Source organism: Anoplopoma fimbria, chromosome 1 (genome assembly GCF_027596085.1).
Source record: "Anoplopoma fimbria isolate UVic2021 breed Golden Eagle Sablefish chromosome 1, Afim_UVic_2022, whole genome shotgun sequence".
Classification (NCBI taxonomy): domain Eukaryota; kingdom Metazoa; phylum Chordata; class Actinopteri; order Perciformes; family Anoplopomatidae; genus Anoplopoma; species Anoplopoma fimbria.
Window position 1 is genome coordinate 12,971,759 of NC_072449.1, and position 20,892 is coordinate 12,992,650.

The 20,892-nt window shown below is 40.1% G+C and overlaps 1 protein-coding gene across 4 annotated transcripts in view; it reads right to left on the reverse strand.

Annotated features, from left to right (window-relative positions):
- The window catches only part of bcas3 (BCAS3 microtubule associated cell migration factor), a 330,904-nt gene that overhangs the window by 53,846 nt on the left and 256,166 nt on the right, over nt 1-20,892 (reverse strand). Inside the window, exon 24 of one of the 4 annotated variants that reach the window (XM_054596896.1) lies at nt 6,989-7,043. The exons of the other annotated variants lie outside the window; for them this stretch is intronic. Coding sequence (XP_054452871.1) covers nt 6,997-7,043 — 47 coding nt within the window. The 3' untranslated portion in view covers nt 6,989-6,996. Of the gene's footprint in view, nt 1-6,988; nt 7,044-20,892 lie in introns of those variants that run through there. 4 annotated transcript variants of the gene reach the window in all.

Here is a 20,892-nt window from a genome sequence, read left to right on the forward strand (position 1 = left end):
ACACACACACACACACACACACACACACACACACACACACACACACACACACACACACACGTTAACAGACACACATTAATAGAAGAATGGCCAGATTCACATACATTAAAATAGCCACCTACAGTTACACACTTATAAATGTGCACACACAGCAGGGAGACAGACAGACTTATGTGAACACCCACACAATCTCTTTCCTGCGCCTTGAACACTACTGTGTGCATTGTAACATGCTTAAATGTAATTTCTCCTTAATAGAACAAGAGTGTAGAGAGAGCTGCTACTAGTTTACCTCCACTGTCAACACACAGACACACATATTCAGATACGTGTGTTATCACATGAAGTTGATACTTGTGCACATATATAAAAAGATGCATAATACTGCACATTTCTGATATGTCCCTTTCTTAACTGAATAAAGCTCATCATTTCCATTTCCATTTTTATTACTGATTTTTTCAAAAGAATAACCATTTAACAAAAAAGAAGAGGAAGCAAGTGGTTCAAACTGACTTGCACTTGATTTTTTGTGTCCCATCACACCCAAAAGTTGTTCCAAGACAGATCATGCTATCTAAAAAGTTAGGACTATGGCAATGACCTCAGCTCAGAAGTTTTACACGGTTCTTGTGATGCAACAGTCATTTTAAAATCAGTTTGATTTTATACATCTATATTTGGATAGTTTCACAGAAAAAAAATCCATGATATTCCACTGACCAGTGGAGACCCAGGAGTGTTTTTCCAACAATTCTATTCTTGTGCAAACTTATCCTCTGCTTCTCTCAATTATCTTTTCTTTTCTTTCTTTTTCTCCAACCAGACTGGGGAAAACACAGAGATGCAAACAAATAAACAATGGAAATATTGTTATGGGGAGTCTCTGAATGATTCAGAGTGTCCCGCACTGAGGAGCCATTGGCGAATAAAACACTTCCAGATGATCCTCAGACAATAGAAGGAGAGAAAACAAGACTGATACGTCATCCATTTACTTTGGGTCGCAGAACAACAATAAATCCTGGAAGGGCAGCAGGCTCATACACACTCCCGCAAACACACAAACATACTCACACACACACACTCACACAAGTAAGTATGTTTGTTCATGTGCATGTGTAGCGATCTGGAAAAGGAAACTAGATAGATTGAGCTGATAGGAAACTGCATATACTTGAAAGCTAAGATATAATGCAACCCACCAACAGGTTGTTTTCACAGTCCGTATACACACACACACACACACACACACACACACACACACACACACACACACACACACACACACACACACACACACACACACACACACACACACACACACACACACACACACACAGACACACACGGCTGCCAAGTGCAGGAGATAGCCACCATTGAGATAACCAACGAGCTGTGCCTCTCCTGAGACTGAAGCACACAAATACACGAGCACACACAAACAGGAACACAGACTCACACCAATGCTATCATTGGCAGTGTCAGAGTGAAAGCCAGTGGCTGTGACAGAGCTGTGAAGCCATGCTGGCAAACACCAGGAGCATGCAGATTTATAATCACTCCCTTCATAGACACTCAATAGAGTGAAAATATATACGGTGTGTGTGTGTGTGTGTGTGTGTGTGTGTGTGTGTGTGTGTGTGTGTGTGTGTGTGTGTGTGTGTGTGTGTGTGTGTGTGTTAATTATGTAATAATATATATTTAAAAAAATGATTTAGGCTTGGTTTAACGATAAAAAATGTCTAGATAACCCAACATTTGTTTTGCAATTTATATAATTAATAAATCTATGGTTATTGATGTCAGAGATGTCACCTTAGTGACACTTAGACTTGGCTCATCCTGTATGATTATTTGTTTAACATATGCAATTCTAGGCCTTTACAAAATGAACAGTACAAAGGAGTGTAGTCCAATCAAAAAACCCCAACGGTTGTCCATCCTATTAACACTAGCAAGTTCTTGAAGTACAAAATCAACATAGAAATGAGTTACTGAAAAGATTATGAATCAAGGTAACCAGACACATGAAGATGTGGTGGATGATATGCCTGATGAACATCGGTACATAAAAAGGTTGTGTTTTCGTATTTATTGTTGGTTCATATACGGCATATGACAGAGATAAGCTACGCTAATCAACATCGGAGAAGGAAGCAGGCATTTGGACAAAGTGGAGCAAACTTTGAGACTATCCCTGCCCAAAACATCCTCCCACCACCCAACTAGGACAGCCAGACTACACCCCACCGAAGAAGCCGTCCCTTGAAGATAGGGAGGAGCCCACGGGGGGCTAAGCTAACCAAGCTCGGACCTAAGGTCACTCCACTACATAGCCTGCTCCTGGCTAATGTCCTGTTGCAGGACAATAACGTGGACAAAATAATTTTAAGCCAGCAACAGGAGATCGGAGACTGTTGTGCCCACATCTTTACAGAGACCTGTCTTCATTGTGGCATCCCAGAAATTGCTTCACTTCACAGGCAGACTGCAGGACAGAGAACAGGACTCCGGAGGGTTTAAGGGAGGCAGACTCTGTTTACTATAGTTAATACTATTTATACTCACCCAGGTTTTCTGAATATCCTCTGTGATACTAAACATGGGTAATTATTACTCTTGACTAAAAGAAAGACAAGGAGTAAAAGCAATCAGGATCTGGACAATACCAGATTCACAACATCCAAAGTCACAATACTGGAATAGGGCATTAAGAAATAAATGGGCAACACAAGTATAAACTAAAATCCTAGGGACCTCTAAACTCTGCTACCACCAGCTTACCATTGACCACATCCATTTGACACAAGAAATGGAGGATTTAGGTAGTCATTGGAACAAATTTACTTCACTTGCATATTGCAGTTTTAAAAGTGTGTTGCTGTGAACCTGTCAGTATAACACATGTAAAATGTTGTTGTACTGTAGTATGAATGAAAATAAATATACACGTGCTTCCCCTTTTTCTCCCACCTACCGAACACTGCAGGTGCTGTGGGGTCACCCTTACTCAAAAGCTGTGAACGCAGACAGATTTCATTGGGGTCTGGGTTTCATCTTTTTTTGTAACTCGTAGTTGAAACTGACAAATTTTGTGGGGTAAACAGTAGATATTTGCAATTTTGGCATTGTAATGGTTTGATATGAAGTATATTTCATCTATGGTATCTATGGTTTACAACATATGTCTAATCCAAACACAACTTAGGTGACACTTTACATCTCAGAAAGAAACTAAAAGGATTGCTGTGACTTCATCAAAGAAAGGGCTGAACAGTAAAGAGAGTATGTAGAGACAAAAGAAGATAAAAAAGGACAGCAGGGTGAGGTAACCATGTGCAGATGGACCCTATGTGTGTGCGTGTGTGAGGTATGTGTGTGTGTGCAGGCAGCTGCAGGAAGGATCCTGCTGAGAAAGAGCAGGACGTCTTGTCATCTACTGTGGCCACAACATCAAGACACACTCACTCACACACTCGCACACTCAGACACACATACACGCACACACACATCAAAGGGTGTGTGGCCAGGACCGTTCCAGCACTGTGGTGGTGTGGGGAGACAAACAACAACAGCGTCACACACACACTTAGACATACACACGAAGCTCTGACTCACACACGCAGACAAACACGCTAACACACATATACAGTATAATCAGTCACATTCATACATGCAAACAGACACACACATACACATTCTCACACATACATATACATACACACTTACACAGACCACATAATGGGCCATTTCAGCACCAAGACCACAGCTAATACAGTAAATGACAGGGGAGGACTGGGAGAGAGCCAAGCTAAATGTGACACTGATTTTCTGTAGTGTGTGTGTGTGTTTACCGCCCTGACTCTACAGGCCGGGGCCCAGATGCTGGTGTGGCCACTACTTTGTTTGGTTCACAGTCCCAACATACTATGGCACACACACACACACACACACACACACACACACACACACACACACACACACACACACACACACACACACACACACACACACACACACACACACACACATTTAGTCACACAAGGATATGTGCACAGAGCGTTGTCCTTAAACAACATGGCTGTGGTGTTGGAAACTCTGACCAAAGTGTCAGTGGAGGCATCAAAGCAGCGTAATGAGAGAGCAGAGAAAAACCAGTCAACAAGGCAGCTCACACCAGTCCAAAACACAGGAATACACTCCAGCAAACCAGTTCACAGCACTGGGCTGATTGCGTAGCATGAGCGGGCGAGTCTTCTTTCCTACTGATCTAGGAGCAAGAGTAAAATGGTTCCTATTGAGATAAAGTCTATTTTATAGACAATAACTCATGATCACCAACTGCAATTATGAACTACAGCAATAAGCTGTCAATGGAACTTTAGTCACCTTGTTATCTTCAAATTGCACAATATTTTGCTAAAAGACATCCATTTTCCCCCAGAATTTTAGAATCTCTTCCAAAGTCATCCACAACTTTCACTGGTTAGCTGCTGCTTTCAGAATACAATTCAAAATCCTCCTTTTTCTTTTTTTTTTATCTCAGACATGCTGTTTATTATCCCGGCAGATATCTCGGTCACAAGGTGGAAATCTCCTCCATGTGCCCAGGGCACTTTCTAAGTCTGATGAGATGGCTCTCAGTATTTATGCACTGAATGAAGACGTTTGTCTGCTGATGTTAGAATAGTTTCGACACTGTGATATTTTAAATCCCAACTATAGACCTTACTTTTCACAAATTTTCTTAAATAATGTATTCCTAGCCTATAGTGTCCTTTTTGTATGTTTGTATACGTATTTTTCAAAGTATCCTCATACAACGATTAGTATGATATCTTATCTTTACAGGAAACTAAGTTAGATTTAGGCAACAAAACTACTTGGTTAGGTTTAGGAATTGATCTTGAAATACTTAGTAAGGTTTAGGCAAAAAAAGTACTTAGTTAGGTTTAGGAATAGATCATTGTTTGGGTTAATGTTACCACAGAAGTGCGGACAAGTAAGCAAGTTACGTGACCAAAACATCAACATTGACTTTTTATTTCACATGGGTAACAAACTGGGGTCTCCTGGCTGAAAGATTGATGTGAGTTGATGTGTTGATGCGTTTAGCATGGTTACTAAATGATCTTGAATAACTATGTGGGGACAGTTAACGATAACAGAGTCCTGTGGTTTGCAGACCTTTACTACACAAATAAACTGCACAAAAGGTTATTTGGATTTCAACCATGCTGCAACATTTTCTTATGCCATTTTACATTTCTGCACACTGCATATGTTTAATGTAGACGTTTCTAAACAAAAAATACATAACATGAATGATTTCTTATCAGCCTCGTATCATGTTTGCAGAAACATAATGAGATGTGTCTAATGTTGTGAGGCTTTGGTTAGGTTAGGGCAACAAAACTGCTTGGTTAACATCACGGTTTGAGTAAAAATTTATGATAACGGTAAAAATTTTACCAAATTTAATAATCCTACGATAAATAAATTAAAAAAACCCTTAGCAGACTCTCTTACGCAACGTTACATTTAAAGTCAAAATAAACTTATCGTTTCACACGGGTCACAAACAAAGGTCTCCTGCATAAAAGTCAGTTTTCTGTCTGTTGTTGACTGCTATTGTACCAGGTAACTTTCGATAATGGTCGCTTGATATACTGCGTCACTTGCTCTGACCGAGTGCAAAAAGGAACACATTCAACGTATCCCTGGTTTGCAGAAATGTACAAAGCCGACATGTTTTCCTTGAGAATCGGCTGCTCAGTTAAGGGGGGTGAATTATAAATGAGACTCACTCCATCACGTTTTTGACATCATAATTACATTCATATACTGTTTAGAATGTAAGATTATGATATTCTTGTCAACACAAGTAAGTGTGAGAATGTGTTTGAAAGTTAAATTAATTCATATTATATTATTTCATAAGTACGTAGACAATATGTACTGAATAATCTTTTATATATATGTTTGCCATCTTTGTCTAAGTATGTGTGTGTCTCTAGCCCCGGCGCCCATAAATCAAATCTCCTGCCGTGCATGTGCCTCCACCCCTGCTGTGCAAATTTGTCCAATTAGCCACGGCCCCCAGGGAGTTTAAGCGCGCAAACGTGTGCGCGCGCACACACACACACACACACACACACACACACACACACACAAAAGCAGGCGGGCCCCCACAATCCAGTGTGAAATGGGGCTCTGCCACAGTGTGAAGATTAAGCGACAATAAAATACATTTCACGGCACTTTATAGGTCCGGCCTCCATAGAGATCTGGCCAAAACACTGCAACTACCCCGCCCCTTTAATCTGTGCCTTCTCCACCCAGACACACACACCATAAATTTACACCCTGGGAGAGAGAGAGAGAGCTCGAATGAATCAACACCCTCCCCAGCAACTCTGGATGTTTTCCTAAATGAAGTTAAGAAAAAAATAAAAAAAGTACATTTCCTCTCTGGCAGCAGATTATAAGTCACCTGTCGTGTGCACAATCAAAACTGATGACAAACTCCATATTCGAGTAAAATGTCAATTTTGTTTGTTTGAAAATATCAGTTTTAGTGGCTTTTTTATACTGGACATTCTGGGTGATAGATGGAAATAGTATGCTCCATGGCTATATTTACAAAAAAATATTTTCATCACATTCTTCTGTCAATTATTTTTAACAAATTAACTTTTCAGTCTAAAACGTCCAAAAAACACTAACATGCTATCACATTTTTTTGGAGCCAAAAGTGACAACTGTTCCGAACCCAAAGATGTTCACTTTACTGTCATATTGAGCAAGAAGAATACTTTTTTTCAAAATTGTTGTTTATTTATTTTCTGTCATTCGGCTAATCAATTTATTCAGTCAAAGCACCAGTCATGATAATACAAGAGAGAGCCATGGTCACAGCGTCACGTCTGGGCCAGACTCTGTTCCACTAGCTTCTGTAACTCAATACAATCACTAATCTGTGTTTCTTCTGCATCAGCCTTTCTGAAGTTTGCTCAAATCAGCATCCACTAGGGCAGTTGCTATAAGAAATTGAAACATTTGTGGTTTTAACATAGTTAAACAATAATTACTTTGGGAGCACAGAAAAACTTCTTGGCTTTGTCCATATCCAAAAATCTCACAAAAAAGTTCTAAATACTGAATAAACAACGGTATTAGATCGTTTTTCAACAAGTCCTGATCAAAACGTATGAAGTGAGCATACTTTTGAAAAAGACTCTGTCCAAAGGTTGTACTTTTGGTTTTGCATACAAAAGTCAGCGAGATTTTGAATTAATCTTACTTTGGAAACAGAACTCAAAGTTCCGGTGTCCCCAGTTAAACAAATTATATCATGTGAAATATTAAACACAGAGTTCCATGATGACACACACTAACTTATGAAGACCCCTTCCCTCACTCGAATCAATGATTTACAGTTTTTTCACATGTTCTACACTTCAAGATTGAACAGACGCCACACATAATCATGCACCTTTATTTTCTGTTTGTAATCGCTGAACTTCTTGCTGCTTGCTTTTTGCCCTGCCCCTTCCTCTGAGGTCAGCATATGATTGCATTTGTACGTGTGAGTGTATGTGTGTTGATCTGGATCCAGACAGTAGGCCTGTAGTGCTGGCCGGGGTTAAGGCTCTTATATGGAGGATAATCCAGGATAGCCAGGGGGGTCTTAACTCACCCCTCCAACACATAGGGTGTCACTGGGGTGGGAGGGGAGGGGGGGGGGGGGGGGGGGGATGGGGGGTCTGACGGAAGTGTGAAATGGAGTCCAAAATCTCTCCCTCGTTTCTCTCTCTCTCTATCTTGGCTGCCCAATTTGCCAACATAACTCTGCAGGACTCAACCAAGGTGAAAGTGTTAAATAAAGTGCGTACAAATGTGTGTTAATGACAGAGGGGACTGGAAAGGAAAGGTAAAAGCTATTTGTAGTAACTAGTTGGAGTTGGGTGGATATGCGTGTTTGTGTGACAGGTTAGCGAGTCAGTTACATCTAAGTGAGTCAGTAACTAAATATGTAACATTCATGTACATCTCTTTCTTTTGTTTTTTCGCCCCTGACAGACGGGTAATAAAAGGACAGATAATTGCAGCTGATTCACGTGAATAAAAATGAAGGCAGAAAGTGGGAAATGGGTTAATGATCTAATAAAGGAGTGGTCATTGGGAGGAAAAAGGGAAGGAAGCAGGGAAGCATGAAGTAAAAAGGAAGGTTGTTTGATAGATAGAAAGAAAGAAACAATAGTGTTATGGAAAAATGAAAATGGGAGAAGAGAGAGGAGGTTTCATCCAAAGAGCAGAATGAATAAAAAAGGGAGTCAAGAAAGAAAAAGAAAACAAGTTGTACATTCATACAAACAGCAAATGGAAGAAATGAAGGAGGGAGGAAGGATTGGTTGACAAAATGAAAAAGAGGAAGGAGAAAAACAAAGACAAAAGGAGAATTTAAAGAGAGGGAAGACGGGAAAAACAGCTGCCTGTCAATAATTAGATTTTTTCTGAAGTAAACAGGAAGTAAGATGGAAAATAAGGGGGGGAGGAGGAAAGAAAGATGGAAGCTCCCGACCTGAATGTCTTCTTCTGTGTCTGTTGATGAAAAAATGGTTTTGTGTGTGTTTGTATATGCATGGCTGTGTGTGATTTGACATATCTGGCGGGGACGTTATCAGGCGAGGTAAATCGGCCTAAACCTGCCTGGTGCTAATGTCTTGGTGGGGGTGTGGGAGAGATTAATAAGGACCAGATCCAAAAGGCTTTAGCTGGCCCGCTAAGATTCTTAACCCTCTTAACCCCCCCTGGCACCACCCGGAATCCAAAATGTCCCTGAATGTCAATGCAAAAACACTCACAAGAGTTTCATTTCCTATTGCATAATCAATCAGATTTTCTGGCTTTTGAGTTTGGGTAGTAGAACGTCTGGTCAAAACTGAATGCAGTTCAGTCAAATGATAAATATATTATTGTATGTAAATTATGTGGAAACAGTGTTCATATGCATTTCTTCCAAAATATGTTACCTTATTACCTATACATTTTAAATGGCGGACCACTATTCCTTCCAGATTGTGAAGTAGCCAATTGAAAGTATATTTAATTAATTGTATCATGTCTAAGCTTGCCAACTTCCTCACGACCAAATAAGGGCTGAAAAGTGCATTCCACGGTGCATGATGTCACGGTGGTGTGGTGTTGTGTTATACAGTGTATATTCATATTTTATTTTCAATTGGAAAGGCAACAAAATGAGTATATTCCATTTAGTATACAGTTTTTATTTTATTTAGTAGTCAATAAATCTTAAAGGAAATGTAAATATAGTATATCATGTCCATGGAGCGCAACCTCCACCATTAACACCAAGGTAAACAGTACAACTTTAATAATTCAATATATGCTTACAAAATTCAGTATTGAAACAGGACATAACATGTAACCTAAGTAACCATATACATTTTTTTTACACTACATCCTTTACACTACATATGATAATTCACACCCATTCATATACTGATGGCACCTACTAAGGTGCTACCTGCCCATCAGGACACTAATTAACATTCATACCTCATGACATGGAGCCGGGGATCGAACCGCCAACCCTCTGATCGGAGGATGACCCTGCTCTCCACTGAGCCACAGTAGCCCGCATGAGCCACAGTAAATGTTAACCCAACGACAAAAGGAAAAAAAAAAAATAATATAAAAAAAATATAAAAGGTGCAAGATATCAGGAAGCATTTCGATTGCCTCTCAACGAGTCAACACAAAAGACCCCAGTTTGCGTCCCCTCTCCTACCAACATTCAATGATGGTTTCTAGTAATGTTGATTAAAATCTTTCATTTAAGCAATCAAAACTTAGATTTAGTTAAATGTTATCCTATCCTGTTTGCCTCAGAGAACTTCCTGACTTCAGCTAAATCTTAAACTCAAGCTGCAGTTAATATTGATGCTGATGATACTGTAAACTACATTTGCAGTAACTTCATATATTTTTAAGAGAAAGCAAATACATTTTACAATTGAGTGACATAAGCTTATGTTCTTGTCTTGTTGGCTCAAAACTATGATGGAAGACATGGATCCAAAAACTCAGAACAGTATAGTTCTTAATAAGTTGAAACCAAGTTTGATGCTAAAGTAGATTATCAGGTTATTGACACAAGTGTGCAGCAGTTGTAGTAGTGAGGCTTGATGGATGTTTGAATGCTGCTGTTGTATTGTGTTGGCATCGAGGTGTCAAAAATCATTGTTTAGGCAGTTTTACTTGCAAGTTAAAATTCTGGAGAAGATTTATTAGCAGTGTTTTAACCTAAACCAGAATGTCATTTGGGGGAAAATATCAATATTCTATAAGAAGGAATGGGATATTCTTAACCTTAGTTACTGCAAATTTATGTTGACACTTCCTCCTAACTGGACGCGATTCGAAGGAGCAATTTTCAGATGTTTTTTCCCAAGGAAGAAGTCCTCACCTGCTCCGTTGGTCAACAAACAGGATAAGCAATATGTCGCTTGTTGTCAAAAAACACTTGCCCTGCCTTTATGTTTGTGAAGTTTGGTGCTCCTGCTCCACCTCCACCTCAAAACTGATGTCGAAATTGAAAGTTAATCAATCTCTATTATATAGCTAGCAACATCACTCGTTGTACAACAGGACAATTTTTCATACATAAAATCTTGGTTTGACCAATGTTATGTTAATATACTTAATTAACTAATGATTTTGTTTTCATTATAGTCCAATATTCACTCTCAATTGCACACTTGTTTTGCCTGAAACTTTGATCCTATTCGCACACTGAAATCTGCAAATCGCAAGACAATCACCATGTACTGTTATTTCACTGTGAGATTGAGATTCTCACGAGAGCTTCATCTAATCCCGTTATGTTAAGTACACACTTATCACAGGATAAGTGTAGTTTGTTTGTGTCCTGATTGTTGTGATGGCTGGACAGTCCTCCCTCATCTGCACTGGGTGGAATTGAAACACAAATCTGGATCATTAATGATTGAAATCAACTGCGCACTGCTCTCGCTCTGGTAAGGAGTGATCTTTGTTTTTGGCTCTGTGCTGTTGTTTTTCTGCCCTATGCCTGCTCAGAGACTTGACAAATACAAGTCTTATTAGCTGATATTTCAGTCAATATCTAATATATGACTATTTGAATGCCCATTCTACTGCTGTTTCTGGTACAGATTCCAGAAATAAATTAATCTAGCAACTATTGAATCTACTATGAATCATACATGCCCTACGCTGACATCCAATTGGATCATAAAATGCTACAATATATTTATCAGCAGACAGGTTCTTTTCTCTGCTACTTTTCTTTATCTCTCCAACCCCCTCTATTTTGATGCTGATTTGTTACATCAGTTCATTCAAGCTCTAAGGACGAGATGCTCCCCGTCTTTCTAGCTGATACTGGTTGATGTGGCTCATGTGTTTTGGTTGCCCCCTAATGAGAGATCAAAGCACTTAGGTCCTGACCCTGAGACTGGGCGCTGGGAGAGCAGTCTTAAATCTCTGTGCTTCCCATAAACTCCCTTGCTCTCACTCCCTGCTCTCTGATAATACACAGACCGACACAAAGGTATGCGTTAGAAACTGGTCAGTTTGCTTGTGCAGAGTAGTTTTTTTTAACCACTATAGGTTTTGAAGGGTGGTAAAAAAAAATATATATACTTTTTTACATGTATTGAAGGTGATGCCAAGAATGTTATCTATTGCTAGTTTCATTGTCTGAGACTAATGAATATAAAACAGATGAATGATTAAGAATTGAAAATGTAATTTAGGCCACCCCCCTTTAAATAATAATAATAACAGTAAAGTGTGTAATGTAGTAAAAATCTATTAAGTGACTTGTCACCATTACACCACTGGAGCTGGAGTTAGTGTTGGTCAGCTACACCATGTAGTCATTTTTCAGAAGGAAATATCTCTGCTGTTTATACTGGCCTCTGTGCACTTTCATAAGTGCACTCAAATGTCAACTGGGTCAACATAATGCTAGATTTGATATAATTACATTGAGTCCTTTAAACTTAGTGGAACTCTTCCAATTAGCATCAAAGGTGAAGACTTTTTTATTGGAAAATTGTGTTTTGGCCCGTTTATTAGTTAATATGAAATCTTAAAGACTTATCACCAGATGTGAATGACATTTGTTGGAAAGTTGAATCACAAACTGAGGACCAAGTACAGCGCTGATCCAGATAGAGAATAAGATATAAAAAAATTGGGGACATTTTTGCATACACATGCTTTCGTCATTTTTAACTAAAGCCATACACACGTATGTTTCTTTTTAATAAATCTCAATTAATGTGGAAGTGAACCATGTGTATGCACAGTCTAAACACAACATAAATGAAAACTTGAAAATAAAACTATGGCACAGGATTGTCTGATCAGAATTGATCAGTGTGTCTATTTGAATGCAGACTGATCATTTCTTAGGATTTTCTTTAGAAATATTATAATAAGAAATAAAGTAGTGGGTGAGGTATGCCCTCTTTGAATGCTTTCAGATTATCATTTTGTAATGGATCATTTATTCAGGCATTGTCTGTTGGAGACCAAATACAATATTTAAATTTAAAAATGTGTGAATCTATTGTTTAAAACTTTTTAGAACAGAATCAGGGTTGAGTACTTTGAATAATGTCTGTTATTAGCGTTCAGAATTAAATTCAATTGTTTGTAACAAAAATATTATATAAAACTGGCACAGCTGGTCACCTTCATAAGCCCAAACAGTAAAAAAGGTTATGATTAAGACACATCCATATAACATATAAAAGATAATCAAATCAAAATTCCCATAATCATGGTCTTAATTTCCCTCCCTTTACTGTGACAGCCGATAGACATTTTCATTCAGCAGTGTCTGGGTGAACCATCAAGCACCTTCAGATATTCCAATATCCTCCCTACAGGCTGGGGATCGATGAGAACGCCAGCACTTAGAGAGCAGACACAGTGTATTGTGAAGGGACTGTCAAGCCACTGACAACACTGTGGGTAAACACACATATTACTATTCATGGCTGCACGCCTGCATCATCACACACCTACGTGTGCATATTAAGACGCACCCACACACACACATTATTGTATGCGCCCACACACACCTTTGACATACAAACGCATCAACTGGGTGCAAGCCCTTGGCTCGGGGAAGTGTAATATTTCAATAATGTGATGGAGTTTGATCCAGGGTGTCCAGTGTCCCACAGAGCTGCTGTTTTATTAGCACAAAGAGCACTCAGGGGCTCTCCAGTTCGCACATATATGCACACACACACATACAACCTTGTCTGTACAGTCCAATAACCTCAGTGGGCTATACTATAGACAGCAGGCTATACTATAGACACATGCATAGAGAATGTGTTCGACTATAGAACACAAGCAACAGCTTCATCACCACCGTCAAACATTGGCGCCAATAGGTATTTATCAAAACCAAATCCTGCAAGGATCCATTCCCTGCTTTAATACAGATACCTTGTCAAAGCACAACCTTTACACCTTGCATTTATATGCATTTTGGCTGATCGGATTGCATTGGGATAGTGCTTTACCACATGAGGAACAGGTGTAAATGCACCCAAAAGGCTTTGAGGTCGGATTGTGATCCAATCGGCCAAACCGTCCCCGGTTGCTGGTCAGGGACCCATTGTGACCACATTGAATACAAGTGTAAATTAAATTGCATATTCAGTACATATACAACAACTACAGAGGCAGAAATATGCAAATGTTCGTATGAAATCAGCAAGGAAGCAGCCATTTGCTAGTAAGCGAGCTAAGCTACTAGCAAGAAAGCAGCAAGAAAGCTAGTCAAAATGACAGCTTCTTCCCTTGCTTGAAAAAGTAACCAAACAACAACAGAGCAGCTTGTACCGATGTATTGTATTATATTAAGTATTATGAGAACATTTTGTCACCGTTGCAAATGTGATATTGTATTATCAAATTGTAAGTTATATCAAGGTTGATGGATGGATGGATGGATGAGGATGGATAGAGTATGTCACTATTTAATATTTAATATTATTTAATTATTTAATATTAGTATTCATGACAAACACAACAGTTCGAAATAATATATTGACGTGTGAATTCATAACAAAAAACAAACAAAACACTCCCACTGTGTGAAGACTTTTCATGGGATCATGAACTGAAACAGTAGTGCAAATAACAAATAATGTCAGGAATAATTTTACATTCAAGGCTCTAATATAAAACTGCAAAGTGGCAGCTAGTTGACAGATGGGATTATCACATTTACAAAAGGCTGTTGTGATGTAATGGCAACCAATCATGGACAATTAAAAAAAAAATGTTTTATCCGGAGTGAAAAGGCCACACCATAACATATATAAACTCCTCGGAGAAACACATTGTACTCATCTTTCCAAATATTCTTAGGCTAATTGCTTCTGATAGTCCAGCTGCATTGATTATGTCAAAACTGGCCATATGGGCTAAAAGCACTGATACTGGATCTACTTCTGGAGGGGGCTAGTTAAGTCACTACCACTCCCCTGGCTACATACAGAGAAAAAGTCAATGTGAATTTTTTCCAATATTGATATGAGCTTACTATGCTCTTTTATAGCAAACACTATCAGGGGAGCCTCACTAACCGTGGTATTGCCAGAGCAGGGAGGGTCTCGATAATGCCTAGACTCTGACTGCAGAGTGGATCATATTAACACATCTTATTGACTTGGCTTTTAACAGATATCATATTCATACACAGCCTGGTGTGTGGAAATGGTCCATATGAACTGGTGATGTAGCTGAGAGTTCCATCTTGTGATCACATAATAGAGTAATGACATTATGAAATCATCACATTATGTGAATCATCCTCATAAGACTTGCATTTGCTTTTTACTAACACCCACACGAAAAGGGCCATCCAACTGGCAGTCAGCTTTTCCTGGGAAGCGAAAGTTACCTCTAACAGCTCACTTTTTCTATATTATCATAAACTGAGCGAACCATGTCTGCACCTTCAAGCTGCACTTTTAAGGAATACAACACCTGGTTTGGATGCAGTCTGTGTAAATTGTTTCAAGTGCCAAAGCTTTTCATCTTATGATTATGTATGGCATGAAGTTAGTCATCATAAAACTTGCATTTGCTTTACCGACACCGACATCAAAATTACTATTGCAGCCATGGTATGCAAATACAAGAAAGAGGCTTTTTTCTTGTCACAAACAGAAAGTCTCCCCTGAGTACCCAGCTGATGAAATTAGTTTGGGTGGGTTATCAGCTTCTTGTGGTAATCTGCTCGATCCCTAATTTTGTGTTTATCATGTCCATCTTTGGTGCTGCTGTGGAGTTTATGTTTGTCTCCATCTTTTCTGTTAAGAGCTCATTGCTGTGTTGTTTTTGCAACCCTGTCCCTACAAAATTACGTTCCCATAAAACAAAACTGTATTCTCAATTACATTTTGTGAGAAACGTATTCACTCTCGGATTATGGTCTTGTTTTAAATTGAGACAAAAGGTAACAAAACCACTACAAAACTACTTGTTTTTGTTTAGTTGGACACCTTGGTTTGGCTTAAACAGGCCCTATTATGCTATTTTACGGGTGTATAATTTTATAAGTTACAGTTACAACATGTTTACATGCGTTAATGCTCATAATCCGCCTTGTTTTTCTCCTCCTGGCTGTCCTGCAGCACCTCTTCTCACCCTCTCTCTGAAATGCTCCGTTGTAGCGCTTGCTCCTCCCTCCAGAAAGCAAAGTCTGCTCTGATTGGTCAGCTAGCCCGCTCTGTTGTGATTGGTCAATGTTTCACATTTAAAAAAACTCTTCCTCCGGAGCTCCAGCTCCGTCCCTCTCTTTTGTTGTTTGAGGGCGGGACAAACTAGCTGGAAGGAGTTTTACGTGACTTCTGTAACATTGTGACCTCATAAAGTTACAGAAGTGAAGGAGAGAATTCAATGGAACCATTTCAGGCAGCTCAGGAGCAGTGATTCTGAGGGGGAGGGTAACTCCTTTTAGGTGTGGACTTCAGGTTTTACACTCTACGGACCTTTTACATGTACAAAAATATATATAACACACTAAAGAAGAGGGAAAAGTGGAAAAGCATAATAGGGCCACTTTAAAATAAATAGATTTGTTACGTTGCCTTAGTAGTGGATGCAAATTGAAATAAGTCCCTTCACCCAGCAGTTGGGGAGCAAGTCACAGGAACTTTACTTGGGTCTTGAGAAGCTGCAGCATTTATCCATAGACAAACTGGAACCTAAATTACCCATTAACCACTGTATCTGTTTACAGGACAAATCACATACTTTCTTTTATAAAAGACTATTAAAGGCAGTCAACAGTGTCGTCTGACATGTTCTTGTTGTCTGGAAAGGCAAACTCCGTTTGGTATAATGAATACTATAAAGACAGGGAATTAATGCTATTGCTGAAAAAACTCCTGCCATAAATGGTACCAAAAATGGAATTATGATGATAAAATTAAGGATTATACAAGCAAATATCAATATTAGTCTGCATGTATCACACAGGCCTGGGTATTTATAATGTTTTACTGTGCTGTGTAGGTGTTTGGGGATAACCTCAGGACCATCTAGCAATAATCTGCTGGATGTTGAGAAACCCCAGCGATGACATGAGCCATGAACTGGCAGAGATACACCCTGACAGCAGACGCAGCGCCCTCCATAACCCTTACCAAAACACCCCTGCCCGTGGTCCTGATGGATTAGACTGTGTCTGTAGGGTCACATGGGGATGGGCCGGCTCAAACGCAAGGGTAGGGGGTGAGGACAGAGGAGTGTCTGCCTCATCTCACCTCTTCTGGCCTTTGGGGTGGACTGTGATAGGATTGGGCCTATCTGAGCCAGGGGGAAGATAATGAATGAGGGTGTATTATGTGTGTGTGTGCGTGTGTGTGTGTGTGTGTGTGTGTGTGTGTGTGTGTGTGTGTGTGTGTGTGTGTGTGTGTGTGTGTGTGTGTGTGTGTGTGTGTGCTGACAGTGCCTGTGGAACATGTGTTATGAATCTATCAGGCCGGGCGCCTGGGCCATCATCGGGTGAACAGGGGTCTGGTTCCAAGTGCTCCAGACTGCTAGGATGACTGGCATGCATGGCAGCTACCTGACCCCTCCACATCCCCAACCCACATACACACACCTCCCTCCACGCTGACACACACACACAGGCAGACATCGACAAGCTTCACCAGTGCTGGACACTTTAGACTGATTGGGAGAGCAACTGCAACAGCTGGCTGGGGATTAAGGCATGGCCAGATTCAGTGTGTATGTATTTCTGTGTGTTAGTGTGTGTGTGTGTGTGTGTGTGTGTGTGTGTGTGTGTGTGTGTGTGTGTGTGTGTGTGTGTGTGTGTGTGTGTGTGTGTGTGTGTGTGTGTGTGTGTGTGTGTTGTTGCGAGGGGACTAGCAGGTCCCTCTGGCACCTGTCGCCTAAACCCAATCCCTGCCCTCCTAAGCTGGGTGGATGAGCAGAGCCCGGTCCTCCTCTGGGACCCTGTACTCCTGCCCCAGACCAGTGCTGGGCTGTGCTGAGCTGATGAGTTTAGCGTGGTAGCAGGGGCATGCTGCAGCCAACCAAGGGTGGGAATGAGGGGGGAGCAGCAGAGAGGTGGTTCCAAACAATTGTGGGGACATCCTTCCTGTCCAAAACCCAAGCTACAAGCTTGTAACGATTGGCAAATTAAAATTAAAACAAACATGCACAGTAAATGATACATTGGTGACATCTCCTCACTGCCCCCACCACGGCCACGGCCAGCACCGTCTTGGGAGACAGTTTGAGGCCAAAACAGCTTGTGTGGATCAGGGCGCTATTAATGGGACTTATGTCACAGGGGTAAAAAGGGCCTCGCAATTTTACGCCCTCATCTGCAAACCAGCGTGAGCACATATACTGAAATATTGGCAAGGGAACCCAGATGCTCATCAGAGGCTCATACTGGTGACAGAGGGCAGTACTCAGCTCTCAGCACCCTGCCTTCCACTGGCTTGATGACTCTATTTTCTGCAGGCACAAACACGTTTTCATCTGCCTTCTATAGACTGAGCTACGGCATGCCTACACCAGAACAGTGTGTATGTATGACCATCACTGACCAGGGTTTGTGAAAGGCAATACTCAACAGAGGTGGAAGAATTTTAAAGTTAATTATATTCTATGATTTATATGTTCTGCGTTCATATTGTTGTCAAAATAAAAGTACTTGTAGTCCTTTAACAATGTTTTGGTTTTTAAGATAAGATAGAACTTAATTTATCCTGAAATGCAAATATAAAGAGTGCAATCATAAAACATCGATAAAGGTATAAAAGGTAAGTATAAAAAATATCAATGAACAGGTATCCAAAATCCCCAAAATAAAGAAAAAGTTAGTGTTTATATACGTATTTCTTTATTGCTGATTGAGGATGTAAAATAAGGATGGGTCAAAACTTTTAAACCTTAATCTTTGATGTTACCACGTTTTTTTGTCTTGAACAACACCTGCAGCGTTACCCCGCTCTCATTACCAAATCCTCAAATACTGACACTTGATCAGTGCTGCTCAGCGTCTGATACCAACGCACTGAGGCATCTTTATACCGTCTGTATGACCAAAATGACGAGTTGGGAGGGAGAATGTGTTGGCTGCAACTTCACTCATTAGGGCATGCTCATAAGTAAGACAGGACCTTTCTAGCCTACATGAGTTGGTTTTCATTTTCTCTACAATTACTGTACATGTCTATTATTTAAGCTTAACCAACAGTTGTATGGAAACCACAAGTGCATAGATCCTTGAGATTCTTTGAACTGTCTGTGCTACAATTGGAAAACTGCTTATTATGTAATCATGGCTTTAGGATTTAAGAACTTTTTTAGCACTGTAGCTGGTCTGACTACTAAACAAACTGTCAGGAATGAAGAGTAGTATATAAAGCCAGCCATGGCAGGCTATGGGCCCCTGGCTGATTGTCATGACAGAAATGTGTAGAGCAACTCTTGTGATGTGACTTTATTAAGTGAATGACAACAGTCATAAAGTTTCAGTTCTATCACTCTTTATGACGTAGTTACGGCGAGCAGCATAATGTACACCTCTAAAGAAGTGTTGTCCTGTTTGGTACTTTAAATTTAAAAAAGAATACATATTTAATGAGCTTTTGCACACAAAAGCAGTTGTGATAAAACAAGTACCCAGCTGGCAGCTGGCGACGGCAGCTCAGTGGTCAAGTCCATTTACCATGACCACAGCTAACTTTGACCCAGCTAGTGCTAGCGTTCACATTATTCATGACATTATTAATTATCTTACTTTGGCAACATATGTTTCTGCTTTTTGCTACTCTGGAAAAGAATGCAGATGGAGATGACCTTTAAGGAAATTATGCAAGTAAGTTAATGTTCCAACTTATGTCACTCTTCTTTCATAAAGCAACATTTGCATGTAAATTAATCTTGATTTGACTAACTTTCACTTAACATGACTAATCTTACTAATAAAGTAGGTACTAACCCATCTATCAACCTTCCCAACCACCATCAGCGGGTCTCGTCGCTTGTTATGCTCGTTATTATATCACAAAACTCTCATTAGAGGGCACTACATCACTCGCACTGACTGGATGCAAACATATCGACATTCAACAAATCGGTTGTTGGCAGAAACAAACATTGCCAACATTTTTTTCCTGGCGTCCAAACTGGTGGGACAATAGTTTCTTCCAACGTCATACTCAGAAATCATCAAATTAATTTAGTTATCATATTGACTGTTTGAGCGTTCGGATCACCTGTCCAATGTGAACATACTTCATGCTCAAAACCTTAAATCAGTATGTGGTATGGAATTGGGACACAGCTACTGTGTGAACAGAACAGTAAATGCAAAAGCTTGAATGGGCTGGATATACGTTGACTCACTACCGGTTGACAGACATCTATTACATCTATTTGTAGTGAGACGTGTTTGTGCTTTTGTGTTTTGCATGTGCACCACTGTGAGGTTGAGTCATGTTTGGCCTTCTTGTAAGGAGTGCTGCTGTTTTGCTATTGGCTGGTTTAATTCACTGTGTATGAATAGTTGTGTGTGTGTCGGGTGTGCAGCTCAGCGTGATGGAAAGCAGATCGAGGCTCTGCTTCTTCTCACCCAGCGCTCACAACATCCTCAAAACAGAAACACATACACACATGCAGGTAAGCAAGAAAACACAATGCACAACTGACACACACACGTGGACTCACAGTAGTGTTCGATCCCACACAAGGACAGGCAACAGTCCTACATGGTCACACACTCACACACAAGCACAAGCACACACACACACACACACACACACACACACACACACACACACACACACACACACACACACACACACACACACACACACACACACACACACACACACAAAACACATGCACACTGGTGTCTTCAACCCTGTCAGGCTCTTTTACAAGGGTTGGATTGCATTACACCTGGAAGGGAAACTCACTTTAAACACAAGAAGAAGGATAACTCAGGAAAGACGAAAAAATTCTCACCACTGTCACATGTGCACACACTCATATGGAGGAATTTCATGAGATCAGTAGGAGTGCTAGGTGAAGTTGTAAAAGAAAAATGGGGGCTTTTTCCAAAGGAGGGTGGCACTGAATACACTGGTACAATAATATCAGAGATAATGAGGTAATGTTAGCTGTAGTGAATGGCAGACACACAGGAGGGTTCTCTGTAAAATCTTAATGTGGGCCCAAAATTAAACACTTTGGCTTTGGTAAAAATGTTTCGGTGACAGTGCTTTAAAGCCGGACTCCAGGTTAAATGGGGATTTT